Below are 25,213 nucleotides of genomic sequence, written 5' to 3'. Positions count from 1 at the left end.
AGTAGTTACTCAGTGATTTTCCACCACTGATTTTTTTCCCTACCTATAACTGTATGTAGGAGTATTTTAAAACAGCTGCTCAGTGTTATTGCTTGCAGGCTATTTTCAAACTGACTCTTGTTGGAGTAGTTGAGATAGCAGTTTAGTTGCGGCGCGCCTTGTTGTGCCTGTAAGGCATCTCTCAGGGTATTAATCACAGTTTTTCTCTTCCTGTCTTGCCACTCGCGGTTCAACGGTGGGAAATTGTTGTAATCCCATTGTAGGCGTAACCTCTGTCTTCATAACGGAAATCTGTCTGCAATCTAAAGATGTGCCTTTCTTAACAACACGTTGTCTCATTGTTTTCCAGCAGCACCTCGTCTAAGGTAAACGCACTTTCCTCTGCACATTGTAATTTTTTAAGACACTGAATTGCTCAGTATGTTAAGACATGTAGGTGGAGCCTTCAAAGTAGGGAGGTAGAGTTTATTACACTGTTTGCAGACATGAATGAAATGTTCCCTGCATGCCGCCGGAACTGTGAATTATATTTTATGTATTCACATTCTCAACAGGGACTTACGCAATGGACAAAAACACTGTGCTGACTCATATCCTGAAGCCGAATGGCATGTCAACAATCCTCGGTGGAGAGCTGCCTGTCAGTGTGATAAACAACAATAAGTACATATCCCAGCTGACTCCTGAAGCTCCGCTGACAGATGGAAATGTAGACGACAACTTGTCCTCCCTTGATCATGCCATCCTCGCCGCTCTGTCTGGTGAAATCAGGACTGTGATACTGATGGGTGCAGAAGGCTCGGGTAAAACCACTGCACTGGAGAAGCTAGTTGTGGATTGGGCCAGAGGTGAACACCTTCAAAATTTTGCTTATGTCTTCTATTTCCGGCTGAGGGAGATAAGTTCTCTTGAAGGCATGCTGTCATTGGAGACATTAATGCAACACCATCACAGTCATATCTCTTCTGAGTCCATGCCCCGAGTTCTGCAGAAGCCTGAGGATGTGTTGTTTGTTTTTGATGATCTGGATCAATACAAACTTAACCTGGACCCCTCAGTCCACACCCTCTGCTCTGACCCCAGCCAGGCAGTCTCAGTGTCCTGTTTGATAGCCAGTCTGCTTCACGGATCGCTGCTGAAAGGAGCTGCCTTTATGGTGGCAACCAGGCCGACTGGATGTCTGACATGCCTGAGTGGCACCCGGGTGGAAGTGTTGGGGTTTCTGAAGCCCCAAAGAGAGGCTTATTTTAACGGGTTCTTTACTGACCCAGTTGCTGCCAATAAAGCACTGATGCACATGGAAAAGACTCTAGGTTTTTATGATTTCTGTACCTCTCCTAGATTCTGCTGGACAGTTTGCTCTATTTACAAGACTCTGATGAATGCTGGAGCAAAACTTCCTGAAACATTATCTCAGTTGTTTGTGGATATCCTGGTTCACCTGATTCAACCACTCTCGCTGGACAAGGCCTGCAACAGAGAACTGGTGCTGGCCCTTGGCAGGATGGCTTCTCATTGCTCTCTTGGCCAACATTTGAGCTGCACCAAAGAGGAACTTGATTCCTTTGGTTTGCAACGATTTATTGCATCAGTTGGTGTTTTCTTGCAAGTAGATGGTGACCTGGAGTCAGACACATGTGTTTTCTCTTTCACCTCCCAGCTGATGCAGGAGTTCATCTTAGCTGTGTCTTTCTTTTTGGACAAGTCAACATCTGAGGGAGTGGAGAAGATGTTGGAAGAGCACAAAGGTCATGCAAAATTTCTAGATCTCTTCTTGTCAGGGCTCTCAGAGCCAATTCAGTGCAGACCACTGGAGACCCTGCTGGGGGAGTTAAACCCAGACCAGGTCATGAATTTCAAAAGTTGGTTTAAAAGCAGCTCAGAGGAAACACTGAAGGGATTTTTCAAAGACAGGCACCACCGGTGCTTCCATCTGCTTCATCAAGCTCAAAATAAGAGTTTGGTGAAAGAGATCATCACCCCATCAGCACGAATAGGCATCAGCTATGGCGACCTGAACCTTCAGGACTGTGTAGCTCTGAACTATGTCATCACGTGCCTTGGTGAGATGAAGCTGTTGAATCTGTACAGAACAAGGAATTTGACAGAGGAGCAAGCAGAAGTCCTCGCTCCAGCTATGAGCTTATCACACAAGATACTGTAAGTCATGGTAAAAATTTCATGTGTCGAGGCATCATTTAGTTCAGGTGTTTAGTGTGCCATCTTATGTAAAATCTGGCTCCCCTGTCCCACAGCTTGGCAGACAGCTCCTTGAGCGCAGGGGCTGTCCCTCACCTGGCTTCAGCTCTCAGCAGAGGACTCACCGAGAAGCTGGATATTACTTATACCCGCCTCGGAGAGGAAAAGTTTAAAATTCTCTGTGCTGGACTCAGGGACTGCAAACTGCACAACTTGAAGTAAGACTTGCTCAAGACATTCTTTTTAATTTGCTTAATTTATGCTAACAGCCATTTGTCAAAAGCAAAAAACATTCTGTTCAATTAATACATTCTTGATATTTTGTTTTTTTATTTACCTAGTCTTCAAGTATGCAGACTGACTGAGGCCAGCTGTGAAGATCTGGTGTTAGTGCTGACCTCAGCCGCCTCTCAGCTGTGTGTGTGTGATATAAGTTTTAATGAGTTCGAGGACCAGGGCTTGATGAAACTGTGCAAAGCACTCCATAGTCCTCACTGCAGACTACAGCAGCTCTAGTATGTATTATCAAAAGTGCAGTATTATAATAAAAGTCTTTTATTTCGCCAGCCCTGTCTATTTGTTTAAATCATTGACTTGAAGGTTTGAAAAATGACTTTATTTTCTTTATTAAAAGCCTGCAAAGCTGTGAGTTGACTGCAGCATCCATGGAAGCTTTATCAGCGGCTTTGTGTTCTGGCAATTCAGAGCTGAGAGAATTGGGCCTAGCACGAAACACGATCGGTGACAGTGGAGTGGAGGCTTTGTGCAAGGCCCTGCAACACCGACTTTGTAAACTGCAAAGCCTCAAGTAAGTCTGTGTTTCAAGATGATAAAAGTGCAGTCACTGCCTTTCCTTTGAAGTTCTACATGGTTTGCAAAAGTAAAAAAAAAAAAAAAAGTTAAAAATTCAAAAACCCTTTTAGTCACAGGCCAAAAACTACATTTCTGTTTTTCAAGCATATACCAGTCCCTCAGACTCGCTCATAAGCTTAAAATCTTTCTTTTCAGAATATTGTTTTTTTATTGTGTGTGTGTGTGTGTGTGTGTGTGTGTGTGTGTGTGTGTGTGTGTGTGTGTGTGTGTGTGTGTGTGTGTGATGTTTGCCTAGAAAAAAAAAAAGTTACTAAATGCATTTCAAATATGATAGCTTATTAGAGTAACAGTAATCTAACTAAACAGTGACATGTGAGATAGCCTAGTTGGTTGAAGTGCAAGTCTCCCTTAAACAGTGGATAAATTAAATAAAAATGTTCTGCTACGTGTGACTTTTTACTTATGTATTATTTCTCCCTCTAGACTGTCTGATAATGAGCTGACGGGTGTGTGCTGTCCTCATTTGATGGAGTCCTTGATGTCAGAGCACTGCGTTCTGTCAGAGCTGGATCTGTCAGTGAATGATTTGGGCCAGGAGGGTGTGCTGCTGCTCTGCCAAGCCCTCAGTCAACCCGGATGTCCAATGGAAAAACTCGGGTAGAGTCACTTTTTACTTTTTGGTAATAAAGTACCTTTCACGAATATTTGGTGAAATTCTGATAGCATCACCAGTGAAATCTGCTCCACCCTACAGGCTGAAACGATGTGAGTTAACCCAGCCGGTCTTCAAGGAACTGGGCTCACTGCTGAGAAGTGGGAATTCGCAGCTTAAGTCCCTTTTTGTAGGTGTGAATCAAGTCGGAAACCAAGGAGTTAAACATCTTTGGGATGCTGTTGCACATCCAAGCTGTCTGTTGGAGGAACTTGAGTGAGTTAACAAACACTCTCTTATACCTTTTTTTTTTTTTTTTTTTTTTTTTTTAATCACCACATTGCAGTGTACACCACATGCAAATCTGTCTGCTTTCTCCTCTGTCATAGTGTTGAAATGACTGCTCTGACAGACAGCTGTGTTGAGGACTTGTGTGCTGCTGTAAGAGCCAGTAAGACTTTGAAGAACCTGGAACTGAGAAACAACTCTCTGACTGATGCTTCTGTCCCAGCCCTTATCCGAGTCATGGAGGACAGCCCCAACATGCAGGAGATGAAGTAAGCGTTAATCAATAAGGCAATTATAAACTACCGTGCGCCAGTATGTTTCACATAAAGCATTTTTGAAGCAGAATCTAAACACTGCATTTGTTTCTAACTCTTTCAGCCTGCAGTACAACGACCTCAGTGAGGAGGCTTTCAACATGTTGCCCGAGTGTGATAAAATAAGATACTGAAGAAGGTGGACTAGTCCATCCATCTCAGAGACTGCTGCAGGATCGCATACTGTGTTGAGTGCTGCCATGTTATTATTAGAGCTGATGCACTGGGGAGTGAGAATTAGGTACTTTTTGCTATCTTATGTGAAAGTAAGTTAAATATGTTTAGATTTTGAACTGTTGGTTGGACCAAACAGCCCTACTCATTATACAGTCAAGTTCACTATCTATAACATAATAAAGGTCCTTCAACACATTTATCACTAGATTTGATGCAATAAATTTTTATTAAGAAGACTTTGGCATTTCTAAGCTTACAGGAGAGTAAGCAGTATATTAATTAAGGCAGATGCAGTGATTTGTTGTACAGCTGTAAAATATATCAACAAATTCACAAATAAAATTTCTGTGTATAAAATGGGTTTGACAGTAGCGGTGCAAATATGCATTGTTACGCACTTGCTGCAATTTCAAATTTTGAGAACACACACACACACGCGCGCGCGCACACACACACACACACACACACACGTCAAGTGTAACTCTGTGGGCCAACTGTGAAAGTTCGACAGTTCATGTCAGTTAAAGAATTCTTTGGCTTCTAGTCCATTTGTTTCTGTAACCTGTACAAAGTGTTTACCTTCTCTCTCTGACTCCCTCTGAATGTCTCTCTTAATACCCCACCATTCCCTCACACACACACACACATTTCTCTGTCTACTTCTATAAGCAAAAGGCAGGCGTAAACCTCACACAGTGTAAACCTGACACCACAGAAACACAGTTCTAAGTCTGTATTCCACACATGGAGTTGCCCTGTGTCCAGTCCTCTCTCCGTTTAACAACTCAGCAGAAAAAAAAAAAAAATGTCTTTTTGGTCAAGTGACGAGGCGGATCTCACAGGCACGCAAGAGGTGAATGAAGGCCACACTGGAAGTCAGTATCCTCTTCTTGGTACTCAGTGGTCATGAGTTTCTCCGTTGAAGTTACCAGTGTGACTGCTGTCCTTTGTCTTTAGAGTCTGACTGGGATTTTTGCTGCAACTGGAATAAATCTCTTCGTCCGAGCTGCTCTCAACGTCACTGCGGTCGTCTTTTGACACCTGTAAAGTTAATCCACATGACAGTTAAACTATTTGAACTGTGCGGAAATTTCAAACAAAAAAGTCTACAGCCACACTAGCAGCTCTGTGAGGCTATCAGTGTGCTAACATGCTAACATTGAAAATACTGATGCCCATAATGTTTACCACAGTCACCATCTTAGTGTAGTGTGTTAGCACTACTATTGGACAAAGTAAAGTTATTATAATTCGTCCAGAACATGAATATCTGTACTAAATTAAATTGCAATCCAAGACATTTCACTCAAAACCACATATGTCGACCTGCCGGTAACCTTGGAGGAAATGCCAGGTGATCATCGATGGGAACCAGGAATTTCTGCACAAAACAGTTTATCAAGCAGAAGTGGTGATAATTTAATGGATCAGTGAAAATTTTGATTTGCAGATAGTACTTTGGAGATCACCAAAGTCACCCCCTGCAGTAGCATGGATATCTGTATCAAATCATTGGAATCCAACCAATAGTTGTTGGAATATTTCACTAAAAACCCAAAATGTCATCTTCATGCCGGCACTAAGGTAAAAAATGAGGAAATTGCCAAGGTCAGTAGGTTTCATTCTCTGGGGACCAGATTTGTACAAAATGTCATGATAATCCGTCTAATAGTTGTTGAGATATTTCAGTATGGACCAAGGTCCCTGGAGCTGCTGTGGCTAAAAATTGTACTACACACAGAAGAGTACCAGACTAACCTTTCCCTTGAATATGGCTTTGATAGCAATACGAGTGATGAGGTAGAACCAGATGATGTGAAGAGTCTGCAGAACCAGCAGCAACCCATTGAACAGCCACCAGGCCTGGTACGGCCCAACAATCTCCCAGCTCTCAAACAGAACACTGTTAACAATCCTGCAACAAATACACACATACAGAGGTTACTGGATTTGTAAATGTAAATATATATATATATATACACATATATAATTTTGTATTTTAGTTTTAGGGGTTTTTCTATAATATATGATTATATTATTGTATTGTATGCTTTAGGTATAATCGATGCTGCCATTAAACAGCAGTTTTATTTGTCACATGCAAAGGTACAATGTACAGTAAGTAAAGCAGTGAAATGAGGGTTGAACTCAGCAGCAAGGTTGACTGTGCAAAACTGCAATATATACATTTTTTTTATTTTTTTTTTTATAGCCCAAGCCTACTCTTACACTCATTTTACCTTTTATGCTGTCAAATTTAAAGAGTAACCTTTCAAAGGAGACCACAATTATGACTGTAATCAAAATTATTGAACAACAAAAACCTTTGGATGTCCAGAAACAGGTTAACTATTAACTTGTTATCTATTTCAGTGTAAAATGGCTTCAAATAGTTAAACTTGTGACATATTCACAAAAGTATGTCATTTGATATGTAAAAGAAAACTCTTGTTACTCTCACCAGAAAGGATAGATGACAAGTCGAGTGAGGAAAAAGCTTATGCTGAACACCACAAACAGGCCATCACATAGCCTCTGGTACTTGGCATAGTTGGCGAGTTTAGCTGCCTTGGGAAATAAATAAAAAATTAATGATTCACAGTGGTAAAATATGAAACCAAAATCTCAATGTTATCTTATCACTCTCATGTCAGTAGGAGATAGTTTTTTTTGTTTTTTTTGTCAGACTGGTGGCAAAAGTAGCTCACAGTACAGTAGTATAATTTCCACATGTTCCCAGCTGTGTTTACCTACATTTTGTGCAACAATGTGTGACTGCTGAGTGAAACCCAGAAAGCCCATCAAATTTGCTTCTTGGAACGACTTAAAAAAAAAAAAGATTGTAATCACTGAATTCTTTACCTCGAGGAAGATGTCGGATGCATCGTGCACACACATGGTCAAAGTGCCAGCTCTTAGCATGTTGTTGGCATAGGAGAATGTGATGAGGATAATGGTTGCCAGATGGTGGACAAGCATGATGATGAAATCCTGTCATCGGTGAAATGAAGAGAGATGACAGAGAGAGAGATGACGCACATGCTACTTACTCAGCCACTGGAAATTTACAAACTCATAAAATCTCCTGCAGGTAAATGAGATGAAGTCGCTAGTTGTATAATAATCCTCACTTGTTGGTCTTTGTACTTTCATCTAGACTGAAAGCAGCGACTGAAAGACACTATGTCAATACTGGGATGATAGACTGATGTTAAGCTGTATGCAAGGAGTGTTGTATATATTAATGGCACTGCAGTATTTCACTGTCTAACCTGTTCCACCAGACCACATAATCACACGGTTACTCATCAGTGCTGGTAACAATAAGTGGTCTGACAGTTGGGCTTGTAAATGCATCATCAAAGACATTCAGAAAAATGGATATGAGACAAGGTGAATAGGAAAAACTGGCAAAACAGCTCTGTCAAGGGCGTTACGTATTCAGTGTTGCCATTGAGAGGCAGCACAATAGTGTTAGTTAAGTTGATGTTGACTCACCTTACGTTTAATGTCTGTGAACTGGGAAAACATCAGAGACCAATAGAAAGCCAGCTCAGCTACATAGTGGTTGTACTGGCCAGGGCTCAAAGGCTTCAGGGGGAGAGTGAAACAGAAACACCTTTAACAAATATGTAGCCATACTGGCCTGCACACATTACCGTGCTACCCTGATTAACGTAATTATATAGGCAGTTGAATAGGATTGTTCAGTTAATAAAAAATAAATAAAAAAAACAAACCTGAAAAGGATAGTTGTCCCAACATTTTCTGGTGTCCCACATCCAAGGTGACTGATTAAAACAGATAAATGTGCATATGATTAAAGGAGAGGTTTGCAGATTTTCCATGTCTGTATCAGATAACAATATGAACATGTTAACAGATTTTGCTTGATATAATAATTCCTTCTGTTCATTCTGGACTTTAGGGGATCCATTTCTAGTGTAATTGATAGGGAACAAAATGCACCTTCCTTGTTTTTTTTGTAAAAATGTTGTAAAAATCCTTTTCACTGTTTATCTGAAGCTAATAAAAGGCTTCACTGAGAGACTTCAGGGGATACAGCCTTTGTCAATCACAGCCCAAAGCTATAAATATCAGAGAAGCCAGGTCACTGAGTACTTTTAAAAGAAAGAAAAAAACTTGTCTCTTCACCTTAGCCTTTAACTAGCTCTGAAATTTTGCACTTTACTCCGCACTTATGCACTGCTCAGCACTTCTTTTAAATTCAGCAGTCTGAGTTGGACAAATGAAGTGGATATATTCTCTCTTTGCCTTACGATCCATGAAGATCACCAAGGAAAACACTGTCCAGGGAGACATGCAACTTCTTTACCTACTAAAAAAAATTAAACTTTGTGTAACTCTTGTTTGTCATGTCTCTATCCAAATGTAGTGCAAATTTTAACCTGAAAAAAAAAAAAGAAAAAGAAAAAGAAAAAAGAAAATGCAAACTAATGTGAGATGGGTCTTTGTAATCAATATTATAAAGAGTACAGTCCAGACCAGCTCTACACGAAAAGCGTGATTTGGCTCTATACAAATAGAGATTTACTTGACTTTCCATCCTGTATTTACTATTAGAAGCTGCGCACATCAAGATAAACAGCTGATGGTACTGATTTTCCAGTTGGGTGCCATTAACCCATTGCAGAAGTAATGCTTAATGTTATGATGACAATAATTAATAGAGCGCCAGTCAAACCTCAAATGGTGGAAATCCGTGGAAATGTGATGGAAATATGGCATTAAATTAATTCCTCCACACATATCTGATGTTTTCATCTGCAGCTATTTTCCCTCTCTTCAGTGGAAGCCAGAGTGACAAGCAAGTCACACGCTTCATGTATGCCAAGATTTATTTGCTAAGTCTGTTTCCATTGCTCTTTGTTTTCATCAATACATCCACCTCAGGCAAGTGTAAAAACTTTCATGCAATGTTTTTACTTTTTTCAAAAGTCCATACTCAAAGTGAAAATGCGCACAAATGTAGATGGACTGAAACACACTTATTGTGAATGGTTTCGGAAGCCATCTTTTAATGGCTAGTATCAACAGGAGGAATGATTACATCCAAAGAAAACCTGTTTCAGTGTACACATAGGCACCTCGCTTTTGTTTTAAGACACTCCTTTAAGCCTGTCTCTGATTTGATTAACAAACATGTTCACTTTTCAAGGTGAACGCTAAAGCTCTGTATCATGTCAGTGCATTTTGTACAAACGCATACAGTGTGCCATTTTAAACTCACCACCCACAAATGGCGAATGGCATAGATAAAAATCCCCAGGTAAAATGTAAATCGCCACCTGGAATGAAAGAGAAGAGTAGAATTTTCATGCCATGTCAAGCCATGTTATATTAACTTTTCTTAAATTGTTTTTACATGTGCTGTAGTACAAATTCACACTGCACAGCAGTTTAGTAGGAACCTTTTCTAGGGACCTACATGCTCTCACAGAACTTTTTCTGCGTACTGGGCCTGTCTTGGTTGCGACGGATGCGAAACCATCTCTGTATTTTCCGTACATCCCAGTCCAGCTGCTTGGACAGTCCCTCCAGTTGCCTCGTGTCTGGACACTAAGGACAACACATGAAAATTACAAATGACTTGCTTTCCATAGCCTCTACAATCAGGTATGACTGTCACACTATAAGAGGTATTTACTGATCATATCATTATGTCTGCGGTGGTGTATTCCAGCGCAATAACATCAGTGTACCAGTGTGTAGAAGAACATTTAATGGACTACAGAACAGACATGGGCCTTATGTACCGCTTTGGACTGATACAGCTTCTCCAGGACAGCATTGGGCTGAGCTCGCCGAGGCACTCCCGCCTGAATCTGAAGTATGTGGGCACAGGGCTTGGCCACTAGCCTGTATACACACAGACGGAGGCAAAAAAAAAGAAAAAAAAGAGAGGGTGGGGGCAGGGAGGGGACACATAGATGGTGGGGTATTAAGAGAGACATTCAGAGGGAGTCAGAGAGAGAAGGTAAACACTTTGTACAGGTTACAGAAACAAATGGACTAGAAGCCAAAGAATTCTTTAACTGACATGAACTGTCGAACTTTCACAGTTGGCCCACAGAGTTACATTTGACATGCATGTGTGTGTGTGTGTGTGTGTGTGTGTGTGTTTGTGTGTGTGTTTGTGTGTGTATCTTAGAGGGAGGGAACAAGAGCATAATAGAGCTTTAGCAGAGACTGGGGAATGTAGCACCTAGTATAAACAGAGCATGATGACCTGTCATGTGAGAGTATGGGAGACAGAGACCTTTAACCAAAATACTGATTTGTGTCACAAGATCATCTGGTTAAGTTGACCAGTGTTCATGCTCAAACTCTGAGCCATTTATTACATCTCAATCTGACAACACCCCACTTATCTGGAAGAGTTTCCCCAACATGGAAAAAGACTGAATGAATAGAAGTACAGACTGGGCTTCGGCTTGCCCCTTCATTGGTGACTTTCCTCTATACTAAGCTATCCTCAGAAAGTTAGGCCCGTTTACACAACCTCGAAAGTAGCTGAACTTTGCTGTAAAAAGATGACTCTGTGCAGTTTTAAATTTAGGACTTAGGAAGACTGCACAGACTGGTTGTAAAAGGCCAACAAGGAATTACACAGTACGATAACTTTATGCCACTTCTGTTTCTCCTCTGAACTATTCTTAGGGAACCTATCATTGCTGAGCAAGGTAAACATCAAGCCAATGGAGTCAGTTTCATGTGTCATCACCTCAAAGGAATGCCAACAGTGTTAAATAAGAGGCTGAGGCAACAACAGTGAATTCTTCCAGTTTTAGGATCTAAGAACAATTTTCTACTAAAAAAAGAGCAAAACAGAGCATATTTATGTGTCATATGAGGAGACAAAAGCTAAAACCGTCCCATCTATGAATCAAAGTGAGTTTGTTTAAAGGGAATTGCTTAATTTCATTGCAACTATCTTTGTTGCTTGTTCTCTCTAGTGTCCAGATAGTTTAAAGTTTGATTCATGTATCCAAGATCATGGGCACATTTAAATTACCATATAGTAAGATTACAAGCATTAACTCTTTTTGTAGTGTTGTTGTTTTCTTTATGAACAACAAATGAATCTGAGCCTAGATCTCTCAGCTGTACACTCACACAGAGCAGGCACACAAATGTAGGAGAGACTACGGTAACATTTACAACAAACAGGAGTCTAATTTACCTTTCAAAAAGCAGCCTCAGTAGAAAAACACCGACAGCCAGCGGCAGGGCGTACAGTATGTGTCCCATTCGGGGATACTCCATTCCAGGTGGTGGATGCTCCAGGTCCGCCCATGAGACATTTTCGGGAAGCCAGAATCTCTCACTCCAAATCCAGGCCGAAATAGAGGAAGTCATCGGGGGAACAGCAAACAGTCCAAATCAGCAGAAGCAGGAAAAGAAACAGTCAAATCCAAACCGAGGAAGTTTAGTTGTCGGACATCTGGCGTGTTAGTTTAACGAAGAGGAAAACCTTTGCAGTGATGTCCACACCTCCTCCCTACAACAATATACGATCTAAGCATCACTTCTGGTTGACTCCTGTGAGTAACTACACGAACCGCTAGCATGACACGTAAGGACTGAAAGGCACACCCACCACACTGATTAGGCAACTTTCAGAGAAGTTTTCCACTGGAAGGAGCAACACACTACTGCTTCCTTGAGTGTAGTGTGTGGGTCTGCGTCTGCAGCTTCACATGGCGTCCTCAAAGTACAGCTAAGTCAAAGGCAGTTAACTTTAGCTAATGTTAACTGACAACTACACACCTCCAATTTCTAATTAGCCAAGGCGAGTTAGCCATTACGGCCAATTAACAAAAACATAATCATATTCGGGAGTTGTTTGTTGGTAAGTTACGGCAGCTGAAACACCTTTTCTAAATGTTTAGATACATGTTACTCTGTAACTCACTATTAAATACCTTTTTAGAGTAATATTCAGTAACGACCGTTAACGTTAGCTAACGTCAACTGATAACACCTCCAGTTTACAATTAGCCAATGCTAGTTAGCCATTACAGCCAATTAACACTAATATAACCGTACTTCAGAGTTGTTGAGTGGTGAGAATCAGCTTGCTTCTTTAACAAATAATATAACAAATAAATAAAGAGTGCCACTGTGATGAAGATCTAGATAACTTAAGTTGATAGATAACACTAGTTGAGATAAATTCTAAATACTATATATGACAATGCCACTGACGTCTGCCTAAGTAAATTTTCTTTGGGCTTTCATGGTACCATAACATGTAGTGAAAGCATATAATCATTTTAATATATAATTTTATTTAATTTAGTTATAATTTCTGTTGCAGAGCTTTATGTTAGAGAGGTCAGTGAATCTTCCACCTATAAAGTGTCTTTAAAATCGGTTTATGTGGGTTTACCCTTCACTTGTCTGTCTTGTGAACATTTATTGTGAGTTTGTTAAGAATCTTAATCACCTTAACTGATGATAGGCTGTTCAGGCTGAGTAGAGGGTTAGAATGGTTGATTATTGACTCAATAAATGTCAATGATTTGCAACTTGATATCTTAATCCTTTACCTCATTATCAACTTGCTCAACCAAAGTTAATGTCTCAGGCTAGAATCTGGCCACACAGCAAAATGCAAAGTCATTAAGATAGGTCTCCTCTTGACACTGACTGATTTGCACTTTTTGAGTATGGTATGGCATTTTTTCAATTACTCTATGTATATTAAGTATGCACTGATCTGGAAAAACAGTTCACTTGAGAGCTGTTCATACCTCGTACCATTGAACCTGTAGCATTAGTATTTTGATTATAACACATATCATTGGGACTGATATGGGACTGCACAGCATTAGATAAGAAGGTGAGCTGGTGTCAAAAAAATCAGTCAGGCTACATCAGCTTTTGTAGCTCACAGTGTATGATGAAATTAAGTTGAAAAATCTTAAATTAAAGGTGAGTGTCCTTTAAAACATGCCTCACCCTTTTTAAACCTGCATCACACCTGCAAGTCTGTCTGTGAAATGGATATTTAAATATCACTTTGAAAATTAATCATCAGTTAGTTACATAATTTATTAATTATTTTTGTCATTTTTCAAGCAAAAAAAGGTAAATTGCTGGTTCTGGCCTCTTAAATGTAAGGATTTAAAGCTTTGCTTTGTTATATCTGTCGGTTTTGGACTGTTTGTTGAATACAGAAAACATCTCTTTGTGCTAACCATTTTTCCACTATCCTCTGACATTTTATAGCCCAATCAAGAAAATAATCAATAGATTAATCAATAATGAAATCAATCCTTAGTTGCAACCCTACATATTTTTCAATATAGGCCACTGTTTTCTTTCATTATCTAGGCTAACTGTGGTATTTTATAGTGCAATATAAAGAAGTTAAACAATATACAGTTTGTCCCTGTATTAGTTCCACAACTTCAGGATGACATGTAGATCTAACCTTGACGGCCAGTAAATCGTCAATTTAAAAAGAGAAAAGAGTGGCCTAGACTAGAGGGCAAAACAAAGGAGGAGGTGGATGCAGCATATACATGACACACATTCCCACACTAGCTGTCCCTCTTCTATGTCGTCCTGTAGATCTTTACATCAGTACCAACTGGCCAGAGAGCAGCTCAGATCCCTGAACAAAACCTCTCTGTGTCAGTATGCAGCTGCAGCTTCCGAGATGCCCTACTCGGATACATGACCTAGTGTTGAGGGGCTGTGGACTTCAGCCTCAAAATAGGGGGGTCAAGTTTTTTAAGACATTGATCTGAGTTACCTTTAGTGTAGCATTTTAACCACACTCCAAGTATTTGTGCATTTAATTCAAGAAGTTGTTTGTCTTTACTGGCTTCAGTCCAACGATATAGCAGGCAGGTCTTGTACACAGTGTTTGTCATCCCCTCGGTGCCCCCCTCCCCTTTCACTGCTTGGACTGCTCCATTTCGCATCTGAAAATATCTGATAGTTGGAGAAGAGTTCTTCATGTCAGGGACTGCTGTAGCCTCAGCACAAAGAGTACTGTAGCTCCTGGATCACATAAGGTAATATTTCCTGCTAAGTTTTATTTTTAACCTTTATTAGCACATTTTCTGTGACCTAGTTCTCAAAGGAAAATTTTCAGCAGCTATGCAGATGCCTCTTCCAGAAGTACTTGTTTTGTTTTCTCAGATGAGCATGCATTTTTGTGTTTACCTTTCAAAAATGACTCGGATTCTTAACAAATAACGACAGTAATAGTCATAATCATTTTAGTTAAGGTATATATCCAAAATATATTTTATTTGGCAACATTAGCTCTTGATTTGTTATTATGTATGTGTTGTCTATTCACATGAAATGTAGTTATACATTTTTTTTTTTTTTTTTTTTTCACAGTTAAGCAAATGGATGAGAAAGAGTTGAGTGATCCCCTGAATAATGTATCACTGATTAAAGGTAAACAAACTGTTATTATTCTTTTTTTTAAATGGACAGACAGAATTGAAGTGAATGACTTGACATTGTTTTGCTCTTGAAATGGCTCTTACCTGACACAGCATATCTTACTAACTGACAGTGTGAGGAGAGAAAAAAGCATGAGTCACAGTTGAAATGAGTGTCTGGACCTGTGAAGACAGTTTGGCTTTGGAGCTTACAGTGCTATAGATGGCCTTGTTTTAGACGGTGATTTCTCTAGTGTCAACAGCTTATTAGAAGATGGAATCTCTTTACACAGAGGGCACATCAGCTGACTAATGTGTGTTAGCTGTGACATTTAGGGAGACTGATCAAAATAAAATCCAGGGGATAATGAAGTGAGTGCAATACAGAGAACATAAAAATCAACTGTATATGACTCAGACGGTATCTGCAAGCATGTGTGTGAATGAATCAATTTTGCATGATGAATGAATTTGTAATGCTACGCTGCACAGTACATAGGGAGCACAAAGCAAACAGTGTCCTCACGACAACAGTAGCTCAGTCATTTGATGAGGGTATCTCTCAGTTTCTGTCACATACAGCACATTTTGGAGGTGTTTGTGACTGAGACTCAATATCACCTCCCAGCCATTTGATTAGCAGTTTTATAGAGACTCATTGAATACTGGAGACCTTCAGTGCGAGCAGCGCTAACCCTCGGAATGCTGTCACATTCATTGGGAAGGAAACCGACAGCAGGAAAGATGGACCATGATGGCTCTAGCCTTCAGCACTTGAGCTAAAAAAAGACATTCTCCTACAATTTTTTCTGTCGTCACTTGAGGCAGTGTGATGCTCAATATCCCCAACTAGTCAGAGAGGTATTTTTACCCAAAGACTAATCGCATTATCACTTTGTCAGGTGTCATTCTGTGACACTAAGGCATGATGGCTCTAATAACTTATGTTACTAAAGATAACACATTGGATGCCCTCATCTGAGGTGCTCTTTTCAGAGGACATTCTTCTTTCACACAAACTGGACTGAGATGGTTCTACTTACAGGGAGCCCACTCACATTCTGACTCTCACTCATGCATATGCATGCATGAAGGAACACACAACCTCATACACACATACAGGACATAGCACTGCCCGCCCATCCTTTGTCTGGCACACAGCTGGGTGGTCATGTGTTTGAGTCAGAGGGTGCCACCAGCCTCCAGCAGTCGCTTCATACCCGTTAATTTTAGTGGCATTTATCAATGCCATCTGGTGGCACTATTAAACAATTCAATTTATTTTAGTTGTATAGTGCCAGATCACAACAGAAGTTATAAACAGTATGTGAGTGTGTGTGTTTGTACAGTGTCTTTATTCAGCCAAGTGTGCTAGACGCAGTGAAATCACAGTTTGCAAAACAAATGCAACATTTCATGGCAGCCTCACTCCTCTAATGTGTCCATTTATGGTGCACATGCGTGACCTGTCTCAACTGTTTTTTTTTTTTTTTTTTTTTTTTGTTTTGTTTTTTCTGCCTCTGCCAAATGCTCAGTCTGAGATGAGGTCATCTCTTTTCCTAGCCATGGTAGATTAGGGGATCAAGATATTCACTGGGCTTTTGCAAAGACCAAGTATTTGTGGAGCTTGTTTCCTCTTCTAGGAAACACAACAGACCCCTGGCAACCCTGGCAAGTCCATTCCCTTTGTGTATTGTTTACAGTAACTTGCTGTTAACAAGCAATGCAGACATGCCAGAGACTCTCATGTCACTGGGGTAATGGACAATTTGGAAGGAAAGCGTGGATAAAAAATGCAGATAATGCAGTTGTGTCTATTTCTGGGTTGGCAATTAGTTTATGTAATAGGCCTATTTTAATATCTTGGGAAATCATCTAACATGCCAGCCCTGGTTAAATATTTGGGACTGAAGCAAAATTAATATAGTGGAACTCTGAGTTATCCTTCTATTTTTATAGTATTGAATTGCCATCATTATTGCCTGATGTATCATGGTTTAGACTTTACTTTCTAATGTTTCTGTATGCACTCCAGTGATTTTGTAGGAAGTTAATCTCTGCTCTTTCAGCTAGATACTCTCATGTTAGGAGAATGGATCTTCTAGCTTGGGTAATCATTTTTGTTCTGTATTTCATTCTCAGATGATCTGACAAGGTCAAACATGGGGTCCTCTGGTGACTCAGAAAAAATTATCCAGCGTTTGAATGATGAACTTCGAGAAGCCCAGGACGTAGCTAATACTGAGAAACACAAATGCATGGAGCTACAAGGTAACATTCTATTCTCTCCACTTTACCCACAAATACATGAGATAAATTAATAAATAAAATAATGAATAAATGCGATTATATTTTGCAGGTATCCTGGAGGAAGAGAGAAAGGAAAATAAACAACAAGCTGATGAATCTGCAAAACAGATAAAGCTTCTTCAAGGTATATTTCTGTGTTGTATGAAGCCACCTGCTCTTGCTTACAACTGATGGATTGGAGAGTAAACTGGCTGAATTGTACTGCTATCTTGTCTAAGTAAACATGTCAACACAAATAATTAAAATACTGACCCTGGTTCGGACAGGCCAGCTGCGGCAGCTCCAAGATGAAATGGGCATTCTCAGAGAGCAGATAGACGTTTCCTCCAGTTCACGCGACGAGCTACAAAGTGCACGTGATGAAGTGAAGTCACTGAAACGTGCCCTGGAGTCAGCCACTGCTGAGCGGGACCGTGATGTCTCTGCTATCCAGACTAACCTGGCAACCGTCTCGACGGATCTGGACAAGTGGCGTCAGACTGCCAACAAATACGAGCATGAGATTGACAACCTACAGCGTGACCTTCAGCAGCAGAGCAAGCAGTGGCAAAAAACTGCAGAGATACAAGGTACTACATGGTGCACGTACACATATTTATACCAACTATGAGGACAATAAAGTGATTGTATCACTGGCACAATAATTATGGTCATAGTGTTATTTAATTTAGTCATAAAGTGAAAGGTATTTTCCTTATCTAGGAAGTTCTCTCAGTTTTTCTTAATATTTACAAATTACAAAACGATAAAATACGATTTGCTTAAATAGGATTAGATTGTGGGGTTGCCACTGTGAATGAGAGAGCTTTGTATCTGCGTTCTCTACTCAAGAAAATTGTTTAATGGCCACATGATTTGAAATATGTCTTCACGTACACTAGCCTGTTCAAGCTCAGAGAAAATGTTGAAAGATATTATTATAAATGTGGTTATTTTCACTTTATCTGTAAGCTAATTAAGAACAGAGCATCTGCTTTTTTTCCCTCACAGCTAGTGAGCTGCAGTCCATGCAGGTGGAGTGTAATGGCCTTCAGAAGGAATGTTCTGTCCTGCGATCTGAGAAACAGGACATTGTGAATAAGCACCAGAAGGAAAGGGGCAGTCTGCAAAGTGAATGTGCTTCCCTCAGGGCTGAGAAGGAGGAACTCCTCAAGACTTACCAGAAAGACAAGGGCAACCTGCAGAGTGAATGTGCAGCACTGCGCTCTGAGAAAGAGGCAGTGCTGCAGAAGCAGCAGCAGCTGGAGAAGGACCTTTCCAGGTCAGTGAGCAATATTACCACAAATTCAGCTTCACCCCCACCTTTGTGCTCCGTCTGTCTGGTTTGCTTGACTCTGCTCCAACATCTTTTGCTCTACAGTGCATATATACATACTCCTATGTTTGTGATCCTCCACCTATTGAACTCAGTGTTGTTTTGTTACTAATAGTTCACGTGCCCAGAATGCTGAACTGAGCAACAGCCTCAAAGCCCTAGAGAGATCCCAGCAGGAGCTGGAGAAGAGGCTCGCATCCCTGCAGCTCCAGCACCAGCAGGATAGCACCAAGTTGCAAACCCAACTGGATGAGGCAGACAGTCGCAGCAAGGCTCTGCAGAGAGAGGTATGCTCTCAAAATAAAAGGATATTATCCTGAGTGAGCTACGCCCTTATTTGACAAGCCTCTCACAATCACTTCTAAGAATTACATCTAATATCATCAATCTTAGACCTGACAGTTACTGAAGACCCGGTATATCATGGATGCTTTTCACTCACATTGTTCAATCCTGTTACCTACTGGCGACATTATGGCTTGCATTTTACTTGTGCTTTCACACATAAATGAAGCCCGAAGTGATGTGTTAGGCTTGAAATCTATTTTATTCTATGTCCGCACGCAAGTACATGATTGTGTATTGATCTGTGAGTTGGGTCAAAACAATCCTGAGTGCACAGCGACTGAATGGATCCAGTGTAAACACTGCCAGAGGACTGCAGCTGCTGCTGGTTTGCTGCTGACCATACTGCTTTACACAGCCAATGTTGACAAGGTGTTACAGTATTTATGAAACTTCCTACATGCACTCTCAGTGAAGGGTAGAGGTTTTCCTTTGAGAGCAACATACAGAACCATCAAATGAAATGAACTTTTTTGTTTTGTTTTGTTGCAGTATGGATTTACCAAAATACAGATGGATACAGTAATTTGATGCAAGAAAAACAAAATTAAATACAGAAAACAGCAACACTTGTATGACTACTCCCCCAAGATTAAAGGTCAAAAATACATTTAGAAAATGTATTTAGTGTACAGTAAAACAGATTGCAGATTTTACTGTACATGTGTACTGTACACACAGACTATTTAGCCACAACATAAGTGATCAAGTATGAATAACCTATATTTTTTTTGTTGATACAATGGTATCGCTCCATTTAGGGTTTATTCTTTTTTGTGCTTGTATTATTCATTATTGCCTGACAGTAAGGCATTCTAAGAAATCACCAAATAGTTTTCAAGTTTTTTCTTAATTTTTCTTACCATTGCTATTGGTGGTAAAATTGCTTAATGTGCATGGTAGTTGAGGACAAGAGGAAATTACAAATTTTTCTAAGAAAGCTGATAAAATGCTGTTACTCCAATGCGTAAAACAGTACCAAGCAGGCCTAGGTGAAACTCAAAGCATTTTGGCTGAATTAGGACTGTCTTTCTCCTCAAAAACAATAAGTAAACGCCCTGATCCTTTATCTGTCCATTTGGCCCCTGGCTGCTGTTTCACTGGTATGTAGAGTCTTATGTTGTTTTTGTAATTTATTTGCCTGTATACATGATTTGATATTGTAGCCGAGCTTAAAATCAGTTCCAGTGTCATAAGAATGAAGTTTAATTTACAAATGGTGGCCATTTAGGACTTGAGGCTATGTTGCCAAACATTTAGATGACTAACAGATGGACAGCAGATCTCTGTGGTCATCTACTCCAGTTTTCTTTTGCTGTTTTCAACACCTGGAGACTAAGTTAGACAACAGCTTTCTCTCATAAGCCTCTCATATAAAAGTGGGCTAAGTATGCGTCACTGGGTATTTTGAGCCAGTTAGGACTGATTTTCTATTTTGAGACAACTGATAAAGACAGACCCTGAACCAGTCGCCCTCTGTAATTTTCACTGATGGTGTCACCCAGCCCAGGAGAAAGAGGCAGCCACCACAGCTGAATGTTGAAGTCGACATAGCATTGACAATACTGACCACCGGTTCAAGCACTGGTTAATTTGCTGGAATAAGGCCCTTATAAAATAAAGTGATACTATAAGATTTGGATTATTAAGCGGAAAGGGCAGCAACTTCAGTTTGAAAAAATTTTCAACCACCCGCTCTCGAACGGCCCCCTTAGCTAGTGAGATAGTGATTCTAAACAAATCTGCTGCACCATTTACATGACTATGAAATGAATTCAAAGCATCCTGCTGACTGGATGGGGATCACTCGCTGCTCTGACACTGTGACAAGATGGGCAGTGATATATAGAAGAAAGCAGAGATGAAGTCATTTTTGACCACAAGTCATTCATCCCAAAGTAGTGTTGCACTTTAGTCATTGAATGAAAGTGGAAACTGAGAGGTCTTACAGTTGTCTTTATAAAGGGTACACTACGCTCACCCTGATTAGCTAAATGTATACAAAATTCAGCGGTGTGCTGCTGTGCAGGACGTTCAGCAGTATCCAGATTAACAATACATTACAATGAAGTAACTGATGAATCTATGTGTTTAGTTTAAATTGATTTTTTTATAATAATAGTAACAATGATGATTTGCTTTGCAGTATGAGGAGGCTAAGACAGAGTTGTCAGACCTAAAGGAAAAATATGAGAAGACTGAGCAGGAGAAACAGTTGCTCACAGATGAACTTGAGGGATGCAAAGCTAACATGAAGGAATTACAGGAGAAAGGAACAAAGGTGAGTGATTATCTAACACTCAACACAAACAAAAAAAACATCATTGTTTGACAGATGATATATGCAGAGTAGCATAAAGTGTAGAAATAATAACGGCACCATAGCTTTTGTTTTCATAGGAAGCAAACATCTGCAGTTGTATTGGTTTTGGGAGCTTGACATTGCTTGCTTCAAATTTAGCATCATTGTTCTAAACGTGTTTTGATTCTGTGAAATGTCTTAGGGCGTAAAAGGTGAATCTTTATTGAGATTCACAATATTTTTTTAACCTCAGCACACCTGCTCCCTTCTACTCATCCACTGTCTTTTACTGTTGCTTTTAGACATTGACATGTGTGACATTGAGATTTGTATACGCATCAATTATAGACACAGACTACTGACTGAGGAGTTTATTAATAAAGCTACGCCCAACTAAAGTATGTCCCATTGCAGTTGATTACTATAATATCCCTTCCCTTCTGTAGACATCCCTATTGCTGCCTGTTCAAGCCATAGTCATCGGCCTTATCCTGGCTTTGCTGTATTGGTGCTTCGGCGCATTGTGGTAGTAAGGTACACATTACTCCTGTCAAGTCGGCCTACATCTTTCATTCTCATCAGTGTCTTTTAGATCATTGCATGACCTAATCAGGTTTTCCTCATTTCCCAGAATGCCTTCCTCTGGGGAAACTTCAAAAATTAACGTCTCAGAAATCTAACCTCTCTAATCATACAGTTCCAACATCTGACATCTGTTTGTCTTGTCTGGATGGCTAATGCTTAACAACTGTTTCTCTCAGTTGGCCTGGATGGGCTTATCTCTATCTTGAAAGAGCTGTTTTTAACTTGTGTTCTCTGTGTACTGCATTGGTCTCAATGGCAAACTCCCCCCTGTCAAAGCTTTGGCAATCCTTGGATGGGCAGTTTCATGTGGTGATGCTCATGTTTCCATTTCTGTGTCACCACTTGTTTCAGAAACCGTGGATGATCTGGGGACCTGTGGTTGCTGTGGCTCTAACAGCTGTGACTGCTGCTGTGCTCTTCAGGACCTGAGGGCAACTCATTCAAACAAACACAAATAAATCCGTATTTGTCATCAGATTTGTCCGCACTGAAACTGAAAAACTTGCCCCCTTATCATATCTGCACTATTAATTAGGAGGGCTCATACTTAACACTGTTTAGTTTTAAAGATGCTCTATTTTAGATGGCAGAGACGTTAATAAAAGAATGTCAGTTCTGTGTGCAAATGAATATGTTTGTTTGTATGTCTGTTCTGTGAAGCAGGGGTCATGTCATGTGGGTCATTTCTTTTCGGTTGCTATTTTGACTTATTGTCCATTAATGAATGTAAAGATACTCTTCACACTTAATTAATTCTAAATATATATGAGGATATTTTGGGGGTTTGAACCTCCCCAAATGTAACACATCTCTGTAATTGTCAGAATAATAAATATTATCACAATAATGCAGCCCCTAATCGAGTGCAAGTTGAATGCCCTAGATATATAACAATACATCAGTGGATGGTTGTGGTGGGCACTGCTAAGTAGGAATTTACATTGTAGTTTCTCAACAGAGCGTCATTAACAGAATCACAGCAACTCGCCCTGAGAGCCATTTCCATCACTGACAGGATCTTGTTCAGAACTGCACTATCCATCTCTTGTGTGTTTGTCTTCTACTTTCCTTCGGCCTTCTGCTTTTCATTGAATATGCATGATGATAAAATATTGAATTTATTTAGGACACTTTTTTGTCTCTGCACCAGTTGCCAGCCTCTCAAATTCAGTTGACATCTCAGCATTGCCTACTATTTCTCAACAGAGGAGGATAAAACGAAGAATTTATTACCCAACCTAACTTATTACCCAATACTGAAAACATGGACAAGGTTAAGTTAGGTGCCACAGACAAATTATTGAACATGGCAATCAAACATAGACTGCAATATAACACAACACTACATTATTTAAATGCATGGTATTCTGTGATATTGTGTCACATCTTACCAGTAGTGACCACAGGAAACTGGTGTGATACTTTAAATGTCATGGTTTTTGAAACTGATATTACACTCATCTGAACTTGTAAACAAGCCCAAACATTGATTTGGTATTCATTCAGTTTTCTGTTGGTTAAATGTTTGCATGCATTATGAGTTTGTGAAAAATCTCAAATGTTATCATTGAATATATCTACTAAGTTGCTGTGTTTATGGTAATTTTGACTTTGTTTGATTCCCTGTAAATAAGTACAAAATCTATGTATTTTGTAAAGAGATGGAAAGGTATAGTTTCTTGGATTTAAAGTTTATGAATAATTGCTCTAAAATGTAAGAGTGACGTCAATTAAAGATCTTAAGCTCATAATTGCATGTTATAGTCATTGCATAAGCACAAAGTCACTGAAGCCACCAAGCTATGTTTAGATGAGGTTAGACCTCCTGTTACTGTAGGTTTTGCCTCTGAATCATCATATTGAGCACATTGTGACCTTGTATAGAGCAACACTCGCAGCATAGCTACAGTAAATCTAAGGTAAGTTGTGGGTATCGTCCACCCACATTATGACTTTTGTTAGTATATTAAGGGACAGGAAATGTATTTTGATAAATATTTTTGCTTCTACCCTCCAGACAAAATGATTTGTTATGTTAGTTCTCCCATCTCTTGTCCCCTGTTTTGCAGATGATATTGAAAGAACCTTTTGATGCCGACAGCAGGGAGCACAGTGTTTTCCTCAAAGACAGATTTTCTCAAGTGAACACAGTGTGTACATCAGCTGGCAAACAGTGGACCATGGAGGTGGACAGAGCAAATCCACAGTATACACGGTGGTACAGTGATCACATGCACTATGTGGCCAGACTTACTAGCATCCCGCAGTTTGACAAAATGAGAGAGAGTTTACGTCATCATTGCCTCTTTTAAAATGTTAAAGGGGCATGCCAGTCTTTACTGCATGGCTAGTATGTTTGTTCAGAGCCCCCTCCCTCCACACTTTTGTGACATCAGAATTCAGCAGGCGTTGTCTCATCAATTCAGTAACTTTCCAAAATCAATGATTTGACATTCACACCCATCTCACGCAGTGATTGGTCGGCTGTGCAGAGGTGTGAAAGGAGGCAGGGTTGGTACTCTGTTTTTCATTCTTCACTCATCTATTCCTGTCCCTGACTGAAACACCATGACTGCCTTCCAGGAGAAAATGTGCACTGTTATCCCCTTACTTATTTAAACAATATTGCATATTCTCCTTCCCTGTGGCAGCTGGCTTTTCAATCCATCTTCAAGTTTGGAACAAATGTAAACACTTGAATTTCGATGTGATTGAACGGCACATCTTATGATCTAGAACTGTTTGAGCATAACCCAACCCTTACTTCTTCTCTGGCTCTAGGGGAGGTTTCTTAAGTTGACTGGCATGATGGGAATTGTAGGATCCTAGGGAGTAAAAGTGAGGATATCTCAGCCTCTGCTGCCTCAATTTTGACAGTCCATTTTTAAATGTATCTCTTATTAGAACCCAACTATGTGGAAGTGCAGCACTAAATCACTGGAGTACCTCTGTAAGTGGGTGGAGGTGTGATGTAATATCAAACAAGCACAACTTGATCCACGGACTTAATGTGAGTGGCTGTTACCTCTCCTGGAAGATTACAAGGTTAAGCAGTCAGTGCAGTTACACCCTTTCAAGTCATAGCTCCATAGGAAACCATTGCTGCTGTGTGGATGAGTAGTCCACACCTGATCCACATTTTGGTGTTGCCACATTGGCCCTAACATTTCTGCTCTGCAGGTTTAGCTGTGTCAAGGATCCCTCTCAGGGTACATACCAGGATGATGTGGCTAATGTGACGTGAGGTTCTCTCTCAGACAACCTGGGGAATACACTGTGCATTTGACATGTGAGCAGATTGAGGACAGCCCCTGTATAAACCCAAAACTGAGAATCATTCCCATGCAAGGCGAGCCTCTCTGCAGAGTTGTCATGTCCATTTGTTCTGCTCTAGTTTGTATGTAGGTCATCGGTAGTAGCCCAGAGATGCAGCAGAATGGCAGCCGCACACTCTTTTACATGGTATTTGCAGAATGTTGGGCT

The 25,213-nt window shown here is 40.2% G+C and overlaps 3 protein-coding genes across 5 annotated transcripts; 2 read left to right on the top strand and 1 right to left on the bottom strand.

Annotated features, from left to right (window-relative positions):
• The first annotated feature begins 273 nt into the window (after positions 1-273).
• LOC111217336 (NACHT, LRR and PYD domains-containing protein 14-like) lies at positions 274-4,421 on the top strand. Its single transcript, XM_022739154.1, has 9 exons — positions 274-365; positions 555-2,160; positions 2,256-2,417; positions 2,541-2,714; positions 2,834-3,007; positions 3,496-3,669; positions 3,767-3,940; positions 4,054-4,221; positions 4,331-4,421. The coding sequence occupies exons 2-9, from the start codon at positions 566-568 to the stop codon at positions 4,398-4,400; spliced, it is 2,691 nt and encodes an 896-aa protein (XP_022594875.1). The 5' UTR covers positions 274-365; positions 555-565; the 3' UTR covers positions 4,401-4,421.
• Positions 4,422-5,316: 895 nt separating this feature from the next.
• On the bottom strand, positions 5,317-11,846 carry LOC111217339 (ceramide synthase 5-like). Its single transcript, XM_022739160.1, has 10 exons — positions 11,648-11,846; positions 10,221-10,323; positions 9,893-10,023; positions 9,695-9,752; positions 8,184-8,234; positions 7,942-8,034; positions 7,306-7,434; positions 6,905-7,011; positions 6,202-6,358; positions 5,317-5,484 (listed from the first exon to the last, which is right to left on the bottom strand). The coding sequence occupies exons 1-10, from the start codon at positions 11,821-11,823 to the stop codon at positions 5,341-5,343; spliced, it is 1,149 nt and encodes a 382-aa protein (XP_022594881.1). The 5' UTR covers positions 11,824-11,846; the 3' UTR covers positions 5,317-5,340.
• Positions 11,847-11,931: 85 nt separating this feature from the next.
• On the top strand, positions 11,932-23,469 carry LOC111217338 (sarcolemmal membrane-associated protein-like). 3 transcript variants are annotated; one of them, XM_022739158.1, is made up of 11 exons: positions 11,932-12,008; positions 14,417-14,492; positions 14,827-14,886; positions 17,016-17,144; positions 17,233-17,307; positions 17,450-17,752; positions 18,174-18,444; positions 18,614-18,785; positions 20,990-21,124; positions 21,592-21,679; positions 22,082-22,166. In XM_022739158.1, the coding sequence occupies exons 3-10, from the start codon at positions 14,835-14,837 to the stop codon at positions 21,673-21,675; spliced, it is 1,221 nt and encodes a 406-aa protein (XP_022594879.1). In that variant the 5' UTR covers positions 11,932-12,008; positions 14,417-14,492; positions 14,827-14,834; the 3' UTR covers positions 21,676-21,679; positions 22,082-22,166. The 3 variants fall into 3 exon arrangements, with proteins under 3 accessions (XP_022594879.1, XP_022594878.1, XP_022594880.1); XM_022739157.1 differs by lacking the exon at positions 11,932-12,008 and having other exon boundaries at positions 14,358-14,492; XM_022739159.1 differs by lacking the exons at positions 11,932-12,008; positions 21,592-21,679 and having other exon boundaries at positions 14,364-14,492; positions 22,082-23,469.
• The last annotated feature ends 1,744 nt before the right edge of the window (positions 23,470-25,213 follow it).

The sequence above is a fragment of the Seriola dumerili genome, unplaced genomic scaffold (genome assembly GCF_002260705.1).
Source record: "Seriola dumerili isolate Sdu_G_001 unplaced genomic scaffold, Sdu_1.0 BDQW01000043.1, whole genome shotgun sequence".
Lineage (NCBI taxonomy): Eukaryota > Metazoa > Chordata > Actinopteri > Carangiformes > Carangidae > Seriola > Seriola dumerili.
The sequence above is the reverse complement of the archived record's forward strand: the minus strand, read 5'-3'. Positions and strand labels throughout refer to the sequence as shown.

Coding starts and splice junctions, on each gene's coding strand:
- LOC111217336 (XM_022739154.1), top strand. CDS start 566: ATGGACAAAAACACTGTGCTGACTCATATCCTGAAGCCGAATGGCATG. Junction 2,161..2,255: donor AGCTTATCACACAAGATACT/GTAAGTCATGGT, acceptor CCTGTCCCACAG/CTTGGCAGACAGCTCCTTGA. Junction 2,418..2,540: donor TGCAAACTGCACAACTTGAA/GTAAGACTTGCT, acceptor TTATTTACCTAG/TCTTCAAGTATGCAGACTGA.
- LOC111217339 (XM_022739160.1), bottom strand. CDS start 11,823: ATGACTTCCTCTATTTCGGCCTGGATTTGGAGTGAGAGATTCTGGCTT. Junction 9,753..9,892: donor AAAAAGTTCTGTGAGAGCAT/GTAGGTCCCTAG, acceptor CTTTCATTCCAG/GTGGCGATTTACATTTTACC. Junction 6,359..6,904: donor CTTGTCATCTATCCTTTCTG/GTGAGAGTAACA, acceptor TATTTGTTGCAG/GATTGTTAACAGTGTTCTGT.
- LOC111217338 (XM_022739158.1), top strand. CDS start 14,835: ATGGATGAGAAAGAGTTGAGTGATCCCCTGAATAATGTATCACTGATT. Junction 18,445..18,613: donor CTGGAGAAGGACCTTTCCAG/GTCAGTGAGCAA, acceptor TGTTACTAATAG/TTCACGTGCCCAGAATGCTG. Junction 18,786..20,989: donor GCAAGGCTCTGCAGAGAGAG/GTATGCTCTCAA, acceptor TTTGCTTTGCAG/TATGAGGAGGCTAAGACAGA.